At 40.0% G+C, this 13,318-nt stretch overlaps 1 protein-coding gene and 1 long non-coding RNA gene across 7 annotated transcripts in view; one reads left to right on the top strand and one right to left on the bottom strand.

The window, feature by feature from the left end:
• The window catches only part of Cacna1d (calcium voltage-gated channel subunit alpha1 D), a 333,084-nt gene that overhangs the window by 158,753 nt on the left and 161,013 nt on the right, over positions 1 to 13,318 (top strand). For all 6 annotated transcript variants that reach the window (XM_090320974.1, XM_090320966.1, XM_090320957.1 and 3 more), the window contains exon 4: positions 6,063 to 6,202. In XM_090320974.1, the coding sequence (XP_090177100.1) occupies positions 6,063 to 6,202 (140 nt within the window). The remainder of the gene's footprint in view (positions 1 to 6,062; positions 6,203 to 13,318) is intronic.
• On the bottom strand, positions 2,540 to 11,781 carry LOC150066504 (uncharacterized). The gene is made up of 3 exons (XR_016533064.1): positions 11,608 to 11,781; positions 5,239 to 6,235; positions 2,540 to 3,012 (listed from the first exon to the last, which is right to left on the bottom strand). It is a non-coding gene; the product is annotated as an uncharacterized LOC150066504 (long non-coding RNA).

The following is a 13,318-nucleotide window of genomic DNA, read 5'->3' as shown; positions in this document are numbered from 1 at the left end:
TTGCCCATTTAAAAAGGGGTTGTTTTCTTACTATTGAGCTACATTCTTAGATATTTTGAGTATTATCTCTATCAGATGTATGGTTTGCAAATAACTTCTCTTCTTCTGCAAGTTATCTTTTTTATTATTTTCTTTCCTGTGCTTAGCTTTGAAGTTTGTTGCGATCTCATTTGTCATATCTTTGTCCATATCTTTGTCCGTAGTCTTTGCCCAGAGTAATGTTAAGAAGATTTACCCTGTATTTTCTTCTGATACCTTTACAGAATTCAGGACATACTTATTTAATTCTTTATTCTATTAGTTGCTTTTTGTGTTGCAGAAAGGGGCTAATATCATTGTTTCATTTGGCTATCTAGTTTTACCAACACCAGTTATTAAAGGGACTGGCTTCCCCCCACTGGGTATTCTTGGCACCTTTGTCTAAGATCAATTGGCTGTAAATATGTCATTTTATTTCTGGACTTAAAGAGATAATTTTTTAAATAGAGTTTTATGGTAAATTAAGGATATGAAGTACAATGGGCATCGACAGCATATAGGAGCAAGCTCCAGTTTTGTCTCAGACATTACAAAAGATCTTGCTGAGGAACTATCACTTCAGCTTGTCCTTCAAGGATGAGTAGAGCAGATACTGATGAAAAAGCAGACTGAGAATATGTTCTGGAGAAAGAGAACTGGATGTGGGTTTCCATTGTGGCCCAGAATTACAGCACGAATCCATGGCTAAGCCAAGACTAGCAGAAAGCAAGTATTATGGCTACAGACATGTGTTCTTTCCACTCAGCTACACAGGGCTTGTTTTGAGTTGTTTCCTAGAGCTGTGTGTTCACATTGTCAGAAGAAGTTGTTTCTATACCTTAGGGCAGGAGTACCAGGCACATGAAGCAGACTGGGCAAAGCAGTAAGAAAGCACTGGCATATGTGGAAGAGAGCAGGTTGGCTTGTGACTTGGAGGGAAGGGTTGTATTGGAAGAAAAGCAGGAGTGTTGGAAAAGAAAGCTAGGAAAGGTAGGAAGGATTTTGACTTACCCCTGCAGAAAGGGGTGGAGGGAGATGTCCAGGTGTAGGATGATAGCAGCTTTTAGCTAAGTAATTAGTCTATAAAGAGTTAGAGTAACTTAGGAAGGTACCTTGCTTTTTGTTTGCTAGGATATATGCTAGGATCACAGAACCTCATGTCTTTATAGTTCTTTTCATGTTTGGTTTTGTTGGTTTATTTTCCTTCACTGCTTCCTGGAAGCATCCATGGGTGCATTATGTATTCTGGATATGACAACTAGATACTAGAGTGGAAAAGACAGAAAAGAGATGTTCCCTGCCAATAGGGAGCCTCAGACTGCTGAGCACAGAAAGAGATGGGAGAGGGAGAGCTATTGGAAAAATAGAGGCCAGGAAAACTTTTAAAACAATCCTTGGGGCCTTGTAGGTGAATGAGCAAATTGAAGACCTGTCAGCTTGCTGCCTCAATCCTTCGTTGATTTCTTGACAGCAGGTAGAAGGTCTGGGAGTTTCAGAATTAGGCTTTGTTGGGAAAGAACCAGGTATTCAGAATGGATGGATGAGCAGCAGACAGGTGAATCAAAGGATCCCTGGGAACAGGAAAGAACCAAGTACAGTGAAGGGCATCCCACATCTCTCAGCCCCTTGTTGACAGCTCTTATGGCTCTTTGTAAGGATAGCTGGTTTAAAGACTGTGAACTGGTTTAGGAAATGTTAGCTCAGGGACCGTCATATTGTGTAATTTCACTGTCTAAGAGTATAAATTAAGTTTCAAAATTAGATCTGAGCCCTTATTCCTTTAGTTTCATGGGTGACTTTGTGCCATAGATGGGATCATATCTGGTAGTGGTTTCTTCAAGGTAAGTTTGACTGGTCCTATCTACTCAGGACTTCCTACCAGGAACGATAGGAGACTAGCACAGGCTAGCTCTCCTTGGTAAATGGAGGGGATTGTGATCATGCAGTCTTTCTGTTTAGCTGGCCAAGAGCACCTTTTTGATGCAGCTCTTGTCTGGGCTTTGTTTCTGCTCTGGCAGGTTCTTGCTTGCCCCTTCCTTGGTCATCCCCTCATTTCCTTCCTGATGTGGCTGCTTCCTTAGTGCCTGCCCAGTGCCTGGCCTCTGAACCCATTTATACCACATCCAGTTAGAAGCTGGACTTTCTTACTGGCTTCTTTTTCAAATTGACTTCATTGTCTTAAATAAGCAATCCTTTTGCAGCAAATACTCCTGATTGTTGTTGTGTTTTCTCTCTCACCCCCCCCCCACCAGCCCTCTGCTTGTTGTGCTGGTCCTCAGGCACTGTCCCTGAGCTTTTTCTTGTTGTTTCTCAAGGTTAGCACTCTACCACAGCTACAGCTACTGACCTACAGCTCTGCTTCCAGCTATTTTTGATAGTTAATTGGAAGTAAGAGTCCCATGGGCTTTCCTGCCTGGCTGACTTCAAACCGCAATTCTTAGACCCCTACCTCTTGAGTAGCTAGGATTATAGGCATGAGCCAATGGTGCCTGGCTTGTTGGGTTTTGTTCAGTGTACACTTGTTTTCTCAGGAGCTTTTTGTAATGCTAGAACTGAGGACCAGGAAGACACTGACTTCTAGGTACACTGGTCTACTGTATGTGCAGGCTGTGACTTTTTTTAGTTGGCATCGTGGCAGAATCTCTGAAATGCAGAATCATATTAAATCAAGGTGATATTATAATTAATTCCATCAAGTAATTTGCTAAGGATTTTTGGAAAGAGGAGCTGAAGTCTTTAAAAAGGAAGGAGAGGAGAATAATTGGGAGGTATTATACACTTAAAGGGAGAGTTCAGTTGTATTAATGGCCCTTGCTTTAATGTGGCAAAATTACTTAGAAATAAAAGCCAAAGAGGAAAAACAAGCTGCATTTGGTAGGTGTACTGTTTGTTCTCTGCCTTGTTTTTCCGCTCTGAAGTATGGTGCTGTCTTGACGTCGGGATGTAACTGCTATGAATATTGATGGCAGCAAGGTCTTTTTTTTCCTGTCTGGCCTAGTAAATAAAGAAGAAAGGATAAAAAAGGGACAGGGAATTACAGAATCAGTGTGCTGTTTTTAGATTATCTGTTCTCCTAGAACTCCAAAGTCTTGAAAACATACTGACGATGTACATTTGGTGGTCAGGGGCTGATGTGAACATAGCAGGTTTAGCATAGCATTTTTAGGGATTTTTGCTACTGGCACATTCAGAATCCATCAGCGCTTTCTTGGCTGGATCTGTCCCCTCCATCCAGTAGCAAAGTCAGGCCTTTTTCGTCAACATCTGTAGTAATGCAATGTGGATTATATAGGATGCTTCCTCTGGATGATAGAGACTCTGGGTTGCAAAGAAAGACAGACTTGTAGTTCTGCTTGTGACATGATGGAGTTTATGTACTGCCTCAGGTACATCTCCCTGGTATGCCAAGCCCAGAGACATGGTTGTATGAAGAGAATGGATGACAACTGGAAAGTACAAATCAGGATTAAGCCTAGCTGAGAATATAACCCTTCTTCAGGACAAACAGGCATGGATACCAAAGTTGAGGATGAGTTTAGGCTCTGCGCGCTCCCCACCCCCCGCCCCGCCTTGCTGGTTGTGGGGCTTGAACTCTGGGCCAGGGTACTGTATTAAGCTTTTTCACTCAAGGCTAGTACTACACAACTTTGAGCCACAGTTCTACTTCTGGTTTTCTGGTGGTTAATTGGAAATAAGAGTCTCACTGGATGTTCCTTGCTTTGAACCATGACCTCAGATCTTGGTCTCCTGAGTGACTAAGGTTATAGATGTGAGCCACTGGCGCTTGGTAAGTTAGGCTTTTTACATTGTAGGCATACTGATTGTGGCTAACTTATAGGTTTTTTTGTTTGTTTTTGCTTTGTTTTGTTTTGCCGGTCCTAGAGCTTGAATTCAGACTCTAAGCTTCTCTGTGCTCAAGGATAGCATTCTACCACTTGAGCCATAGCATCACTTCCAGATTTTTCTGTTTATGTGGTATTGAGGAATGAAACTCAGGGCTTCAGGCATGCTAGGCAAGCACTCTACCACTAAGCCACACTCCGATCCCCTAAAAATTTGGGGTTTTTTTGTTCTATTTTTATTATTATTTTTAGGTAGCTCTACAAAGAGGTTACCATTCAACAAGACAGTATATAAGTACCGTGTATCATGATTAATATCGCTCCTCTTTTTTTTTTGCCAGTCCTGGGCCTTGAACTCAGGGCCTGAGCACTGTCCTTGGGCATTCTCAAGGCCAGAGCTCTACCACTTCCAGCTTTTTTTCTATGTATGTGGTACCAAGGAATTGAACCTGGGTCTTTGTGCATGCTAGGCAAGCACTCTACCACTAGGTCAAACACCTGGCCCTGAGATATCACTCCTTTTATCATTCTCTCCCATCCCTCCTAACTCAACCCCTCCCCTCAGCTTTTCCTAGTAATAAAGAACTTTATTAGACTGTTGTAATCGTGACCCAAGGATCAAAAGGGAGCTTTGGAAGGCAGGTTTAGAAGGACAGTGATGGCTGAAGTCCAGGGAAGGAACGGCTGATAACGGGCTTTTACATAACCAGCAGGAAGCTGAAAATATGGATGATATTCTGCATGCACAGTCATGTTTGGATGTTTCCCTGGTGGCCAAGAGAGAGGATACTGGTGGCAAGCCACGGGGAAGTTCAGCCTGGGGCAGCCAGCAACACAAGGGGAGTACTCTGGCAGAAGATATTTTGACCTTAGGGGGTGCCTTTGGCAAAATTCACATTTAAATGTAAAAGAGTATTAGGGCTACTGCTAGTGAATCAGTACATGGTTAAAATATTTTAAGGAGTCAGGCCTATGGGAATCATCCTGAAATAAATATTTTAAAAGACAATTCTAAAAATAAAACTTCTCTTTTCAGAAGCATTTTCTAAACCATACATTTGCATTTACAAAAATAAATCTATAGTAGTGGTCATATATAACGCAGCAAAATCTCTGTTAATTCCCTTTGAAAAGGAAAGTGAGGGAGAAGACGATAAGACTTTGGCACAAGTAGCCAAAGTAGATGACATAGCTCCTGCCATCTGCCCATCCTGTGATTACAGGCATTTATTGCATGTACATTTCAAGCTCCTGTGTCCCTTGTCAGAGCACACAGATAATTTTTCCTAATCCTGATTCCATATGTGTGTGTGTATGCATACACACACGCACACACACACACACACACACACACACACACACACATATACTTACTCACATTCCTATTTGGCCATGTTGCTCTTGAAACAGGAGTATGTAAAGAAAACATTTATAAAAGTGAGAAGTGTTTAGAGTTGCTGGTTGAGGTGTGTTTCTCAGCTTGTGGAGTTGGGAGATTAGAACTGGAGAGAATCTGAGTCCTCAGCACTGCCCAGGTATGTGCCAGTCAGTTGAGAACAGTCACAAGGACTTAGAAGACTTCCTGGGAAACTGCACTGTGGCCTCAGCATTGTCGGCCAGAAGGAGGTGGCATGCCAGTAATCAGGACATGTTGGCCTTCCGAATTCACTCCCTTCTCTGATGAATAAGTCCATTCACATCCAGAGGCTCAGAGGAGTTGCTCAAGGCCATCTTGCCTAATTGGTTCAAAGCTAAGTCTGACTTGAGAAGTCGGAAGTAGAATCGAGACATCACCTCTATTTTTTTGTTTCTGAAGACATTCTGTTGTACAAAATCTTCATTGCATCCTTGTGCATTTCTAGACCTGGTCTCCCAGTCTAGGAAGGAAAACATGCTGTGTTTTGCAAATGTGTGCAAATAACAAACATGCCTGCTAGGACCTAGACAAGCCTTACCACACCCACATCAGAACAGGTGGTGAATTGCAGTCATGTAGCCTGGAATGAAGTGGATTCTACTTAGTTGCTTATGAGAAATTCAGTGTTAAAATTAAAATGCTTTCCTGGCCCAGGTGCAGTGTAATTGCTCTAGTTCTCATAATAAGACTTCGGAGGAAAATGCTCCTATCTCTCAGATGTTGATTCTAATCACTGTTTCTCCTCCTCTTCCCCTTTTGGTGTGTTTCTTTGTTTCTCTTCACAGGAAAAAGTAGAATATGCCTTCCTGATTATTTTTACAGTCGAGACATTTTTGAAGATTATAGCGTATGGATTGTTGCTGCATCCTAATGCTTATGTCAGGAATGGATGGAATTTGCTGGATTTTGTTATAGTGATAGTAGGGTAAGTCTCTCCTCTTTGGGGGCAAGTGTTTATCTGGAAGACAGGAGGTGGGGGGGTGCTTTTAGAGAAAGCAGTTGGTCTTTCATGCCAGTTACTTCATTAGGTATATAACCTGCAATTATTTTTTGTTTCTTTCCTTTTAAAAAATTCTTAAAGCTGTACAAAGGTTTTAATTCAACATTAATTCATGAGTAAAGTAATGCACCTGATCAGTCCTTCCATTATTCTCCCATTTCAAACCCATCCATCCTTTCAAATTATCTGGTTCCATTTTCACATACGTACATTGAAGATTATGACTCACTTGCCTACATGTCCTCTCTCCAGGAACTCTTAAGACTGGCAGTGCTTGTGGACGTTAGTCTGTGCCAGACTAGTATACATTTTCTCATAGCTGTTATCATGATTAGGCAAATTAGTAACATGTAGATGGTTCACCTTACAGGGTGTTGAATCTAGACCAGCCTTGCTGGTAGTTAGTCAAATGAGTGCAACACTTAGTGTTTTGCCCCTAGTGTGTGTGTGTGTGTGTGTGTGTGTGTGTGTGTGTGTGTGTAATAAAGCCTTCATAGCAGTGAGATATTCTGCTGTTTAACCTTTCTTCAACAGAGCTATTACTTTTTTAATGTTACCTTGTGGGAGAAACACTGGCATGCTACCATCCCACTTTAATGAACCAAGTATCTGAATAATGTCACATATCTAGCATACAATGAAATAAAATGTAAAATGCAAGCAGAGTGCCAATAGCTTGCATTTATAATAGTAATTAGGAGGTTGAGCTCTGAGTATCACTGTTAGGACTAGCCCAGGAAAACAAATCCAAGAGACTCTTTGTATCTCTAATTACCAGCAAAATGTCATACCAGGAGACATTGTTCAACTGGTAGAATAACAGTCCTGAGTGAAAAAGCTGAGTGAGAGGCTCTGAGTTGAGGCTCTGAGTTCAGGCCCTAACACCCTGTGCATGTGTGCGCGCGCCCACCCATCCACCCCCCCCCCCACACACACACAGAGGGAAAGAGGGAGGAGAAGCAAGTGTTCTTTCAAAATTTGGTCACAAGAGGAAGGTATATTTTACTTAAAAGAGAATGTTAAAGTAAAAAACTGTTTTCCTACTCCTTTCAAACCTGGACATGTTGCCAACTAGAGGAAATGGAATCAGTATTAAGGAAATGTCAAGTCTTTGGATGAATCCTCACAGAGGAAGATAAGATACATCCCGTCTTTGTGCCTTAATTACCGTTTTATGGTTTGTTTTTTTATGTATGTTCATTTGTGGAGGTATTTTAAAACAGCCTCCCTTCTAGTCAGTTGCCTTTTGGACTTTCTCAAGGCCAGAACTCTACCACTTGAGCCACTGCACCATTTCAGGCTTTTTTCAGCGTATATGGTACCAAGGAATCGAACCTGGATCTTTGTACATGCTAGGCAAGCACTCTTACAAACTAGGCCAAACTCCTGGCCCCTAAGATTATTTTTTAAATCAAGGATCCTCTGGCTTCATGACAGACCAGTTCTACTACATATTGGGACAGTTGGATCAATTTGGGACAGTCCTTTTTTTAACTTAGGAAGTTAAAAATGGGATCCAAAGGGGTAACCCATTGAAGTAATTCAACTTTTGTAAGAGAAAGTTAGCTTTTACAAAAATTACCATTGGTATCTAGACACACTACCATTGCAAAGGTAGTGTGTCCAAAAATGAACAAGAGGCACTTAAGTAAGGAGGAGAATCTTCCTTTGTAATAATGTGTCAAGCGTCAGCAAACAGGAGTCTTGCAGGCATCTTGATTGTGTAGTAATTGCTGTGCCTTTCCTAGATTTTCTGTTCAGGAAAAGAATGTAGATGCTTAGCTCAGTTACTGGTGTACCCATGCCATGATCACCTTGACTTCTGCCTATATAGCAAGCAACAAGACAAAAGGACAGGTAGCCAAACAAACATAGGGTTGCTTCAAATTTAAGCAGAAAAGACAAGAATTCAACAGAACAGCAAGCGGGGTAGGTGGACGAGGGATGGAAGGACAGACAGAGGGAGGTAGGGAGGGGAGAGAGAGAAAAAAAGAGAGGGAGGGAGATGAGTGTTCTATGGATTTGCCTTGGGAGTTCTGTACTTTCAGATAATTCCATGAAGCCAGGCAAAGACCATGATTAAGGAAAAAAGAAAAGTGGTAGGCTGTATAATTGAAATACCAGAGAGTTCCCACAGAACTGAACGATGTTCAAGTCAGGACTAAGCAGAGCAAGAAGTGTCACTGAACACGCTGGACTAGCAGTGGACACCTCAGAAGGACTATCAGCCATAGGGCTGACCTAGCTCTAAAACGGAGGTTGGCAAACTGTGGCCGCTGGGTCAAGTCTTAGGCCAACTAGCCTGATAACTATTTTCATAAATGAAAGTTTGTTTTGTAACAAAGCCACACTGATAAGTTTCCTTGACTTAGTTGGGTAGTAGCCAAATATTTACTATCTGGTCCTTTACTGAAAAAGTTGGCCAACAACTCCTGCTTTGTGGTAAAGGCTTACTGAAAGCTTGTTAATAATATTTGAGAAGAAACCTGAAAGACTACACTGTGCAAGTAACTTAACTACCAGCCAAAGTAAAATTTAACACTCTCAAAAGAAAGATATTCAAATATAAATACTTAAAATAACATTTACAAATGTCGAGCATGCAATCACATAATGATAAACAATAAAGAAACATATCCTATAAGAAGGGGGAAATTGTGTCCATAGAGTCAGATCCTGAAGGGACAGAGATGATGGAGTTAGTGGAAAGAGGCTCAATGAGAGTTTTAAAATATCTATTTTATATATAAAGACAATATAAAAGCAAGAACTGAAAATATATCTGAAATTAAAAATTCCCTGGATTGACTTAGTAGCATATTAGACAGTAGGAAAGAAAAAAAAAACGGGAACCTAGAAGACATGCTAGCAAATAACATTTAGGAGAATAAGAAAAAATGAACACCACTATATTGGACTATAGACCACCATCAAGTGTGTTTGGAGTCTCAGAAGGAGAGAAGGACACAGAGAGATAGAAGAAAAACCTTTTGAGAAAGATTTTCCAAATCAGATGAAAAATATGAACTCATAAGTAAAAATGTTCAATGAAGCCTGGGCAAAATAAATTGAAGAAGACCATGTCAAGACATATCAAGATCATAATGAAAAATTCAAAACCAAAGATAAAGCTCCAAACAGAAAAAGACATCTTAGACTTCTTCATACCAATTCAAGGCAGGAGGCAACAGACTTCTTTTTTTAAGTGCCGAGGGGAATTGTCAACTTCAAACTCTCATTCAGTGAGTAACTTCCAAGATTGATGGCAAAATGAAAAAAATACATTCTTTTGGTCAATCATGGGGCTTGGACTCTGGGCTTGGGCACTGTCCCTGAGCTCTTCAGCTCAAGGCTACCACCCTACCCCTAGAGCCACAGCCCCACTTCCTGTTTAGAGTGATTAATTGTAGATAAGAGCCTCACAGACTTTAGTGACTAGGGTGCCTTTGAACTGCGATCCTCATTTCTCAGCCTCCTGAGTAGCTAGGATTACAGGCATGAGCCACGGCGCCTGGCTAGGACAAGTTATTTTTTTTAGAGAAACAAACTGGCAATTTATGATTGAAAAGTTCTGAACTTAAGGAAATGTTAGACACTGGAGAAAAGAGGCAGCAGAGAAATTTGGATCTACAGAAAATTAAAAACGTGGGTAAATATAAAGCCTTCTTTTCCTCATCTTGAGATCACTTTAAAAGTAATTGATTGTTAAATAGAAATAATAGCCATGGACTGGTGGGCCCTTGTACTATCCACAGAAAGTACATAAAATAGAACAAGGAAATAATTACATGTACTTGAGATAGAGGAAATGTCCACTGTACGTATACCTGACTAGGAAATTTCTCCTTTGCATCTATAAAGAACAGTTTAACAGAAAGAACACAGCCCATTGCAGCAATGAGCAAAATATTTGGAAAACTCTTCATTTAAAAAAATGAACAAGCAGCCCCTGAATGTCATTATTAATTAGAGAAATGACAATCAAAACCACAATGACAGCACTATGTTCCTGACTGGATTACTAAATGTAAAGACACCCAAAATATCAAAGGTATTCAATATGTGGAGAATTTCCATGCATCATACCTGGAAATGGAAAATGATAACATCACTGGGGAGTTTCCTGTTTCTGTCCACTGCTGGTGGCTCATACCTGTAATCCTAGCTGCTCAAGAGCCAGAAATCTGAAGGTTTCAGTTCAAAGCCAACCAAATAAATAGAGCTGGAGCTGTGGCTCAAGTGGTAGAGTGCCAGCTTTGAGCAAAAAAGCTAAATGTTAGTGCCTAGGCCCTGAGTTCAAGCCCCAGTTACTGGCATACATACAAAAGTTTTCCTCTTTCTTAGTGTTAAACACACCAAGTGATCATACCAGTTTTCTTTTAGGCATTGATCCAAGGTAAAGGAAAATACATCTACAGACAGATATTATCTATAAAGATGAAAACACTTAAAAATAATTCAAATATCCCATGACAGGATAATGGACAAACTGTGTGGGTATACATACATAATTTAATGTTATTCAAGAATAACATTAAAAAGAATAAATTTGACAACTTTGATAAATTCTCAAGAGTAAAGTACACAAGTAAAAAAAATAAACAAAAAGGATAATATGGTATTTGAGTATTTATATAGGTTCTGAGAGAGGAAAATCCCTACATAGAAAATAATCAGTATCTGGATGCCTAAGATAGTGCCTGGAGGAAAGACTGCAAAAGAGCATTAGAGAACTTAAGACTGGAAATACCCTGTCTTAAAGCTTGTCTTTGTTATTTTAACCCATAGATTTGTTAAAATGCACCTTATTTTATACTTTAAGTAGGTTTATTATGCATAATATACAATGTAACATATAAACAATTGTAAAGTTGATTTTTAAAGTAAAAAAGTAATGTTTTTTTTATTATTGGGGTAATATATAGAGGGGTTAGAGATACATTCGTCAGGTAGCAGATGTATTCCTTTCCCTACTATTGATACCCCTTCTCATGTTTTTGTCCTACTTTCCTCCCACTGCCCCCTCCCAGTCATCTTGTTTTTCCCCTTCCCTTCCCTGTTTGAAATAAAGAAATAAATATATATACGGTATACCAGGTAACAAAGTCAGACACAGTAACCACATGAGATTAACCATAAGGGGAAGAAAAAATAACTGCACATAGTACATTGAGAACAACAATTTAAATTACATTAAAAAGTAATTTAAAAGGAACTGGACTCAGCCTCTTTTTCTCATTAAGTATGAAAAATTTAGAACATCAAGTTATTTTATCTAAAATATGTACTAAATTATTGTCAAAGCAAGAGCAGAAGTTAAAAAATGATACCTTTATTTGATTTGGATTCTTGCTCACTATAGTTTGCAGCTACAGTCTGTATCTCAGGATCCAATGGATTTTCAACTCCACGTCCACAGTGACCAATTACTTTGTCAAGGTTCTCACTAACAGACATTAAGACAATAATTAATATTTAAAAAAAAAACACTAACTCTTAATAACATAGCCACAAGAAGACCCAGTGGGCTGAAGCCTTGAATGAGTTTAATCTGAGTCAACTTCAGTCTTACTCTTGTGATCTTTCAATGGAGACATTTCCAGCATTGGGCCTCATTACTTAAGCTTTTGGTGGGAACATGGTGTCCTGGTTATACTGCTCATGACCTTTGTCAGTGCGGATAGCTCCTTGCCTTTCTCCTCTTTTGGGGCTCTTCATAGCAATCTATGTTGTTTTGTCTCCTCTCTGTCTCTTTCTCTCCCTCTCCTTCCTCCCTTCCCCTCCTCTGGCTAAGCAGTGGTGGAGGGATAGAATCATAGGTTATGATAATGGAAAGGACAGGACTCTGGATCCCTTAATTCAGATCCCTTAAGAATAGGCCCTTCTCAAGAAGAGGGTTTTCCCTAATGTCGCAGAGCTCTTAAGAATGGAACTAGCTCTGGACCCCTTGCGGGGCCATGCAGTATGGGAACCATAGCCAGCTTCTCCCTGACTCAGATTCTCTGAAACAGGCAAGAGATATCATTCACCTGTTTTTAAGGACTTTGCTAGAGAAAAGCCCTTCAAGAACACATTACCAAATACTGGTACTTGAAAGCCATCTTAAGTCACCACCTGTGTAAATTACTTTCCTAACCCTTGGGGGTGAAAATTCCTGTGGCTTCCACATTTTGGAAAAGCTTGAGATTTTCCTCCTTTTTTCTTTTTTTTTTTTTTGTGAAGCCATGAACTTGTTTTGAAGGAGAGACTTTTAACATTAGCCCTGCTGCAAAGGTTTACAATAATTTTTAAATGCTATGCTAATGATAGCCTATCATAAATTTGATCTGTTACCCCAGTCCTGAGGAGAAAGCTAACATCAGAAGCTTTAGAGAGGTAGAAACCTGGCTTGTTTCTCCTCCTGGTTTCATGCTAATTGCTGTACTGTTATTAAAACAAAAAAACTGGTCTATAAATGCCCCAGAATAGCATGGCTTTGCCGAATCAAAACTGCAATCAGACCACCCTGTGTTTTATAGGCCGAGTGTCTTGATGATCCAGCAGCCTGCCAGTGGGGGCAGAATTTCTGCTTTGGCTGCTAATTAAACTTTAGAAACCTTTTCTTTGTTGTTGGGCCAGTCACTTCTACAATCTGATTGGCCGGAGTTGATTCTGTTTATTTGAAAGAGCAAAAGTAACTGTCAAATGAGCAGATTGCCTGAAAATAGCTTTTGGATTTTTTTTTGGATAAAAAAACTTATGAGTTGGAAAACACTTAAGTGTGGCTGCCAGATACAATATTATTCACATTTCAGAAGAGAAAATTATATTAATACCTTCCCCTAGGTAACTGGTTTTAGACTTTGCCTACCATGGCCTGTTAGCATCTGTGATTTCCATATTTCCCCAAATAGCCTTATGAGGATGCAGATGAGGGGTGTGTGTGTCAGAGATGGTACTGGAAGTGGTACAACACATTAGGATGTGAGAATTTGAAGTTGTTCATCGATTTATTTGTCAAAAAAAATTGAATCTGGGCATCGTGTTTCACACTTGTTATCC

This window comes from Megascapheus bottae, chromosome 2, assembly GCF_031878675.1.
Source record: "Megascapheus bottae isolate mThoBot1 chromosome 2, mThoBot2.hap1, whole genome shotgun sequence".
Classification (NCBI taxonomy): domain Eukaryota; kingdom Metazoa; phylum Chordata; class Mammalia; order Rodentia; family Geomyidae; genus Megascapheus; species Megascapheus bottae.
This window is presented reverse-complemented; position numbering and strand designations above follow the sequence as displayed.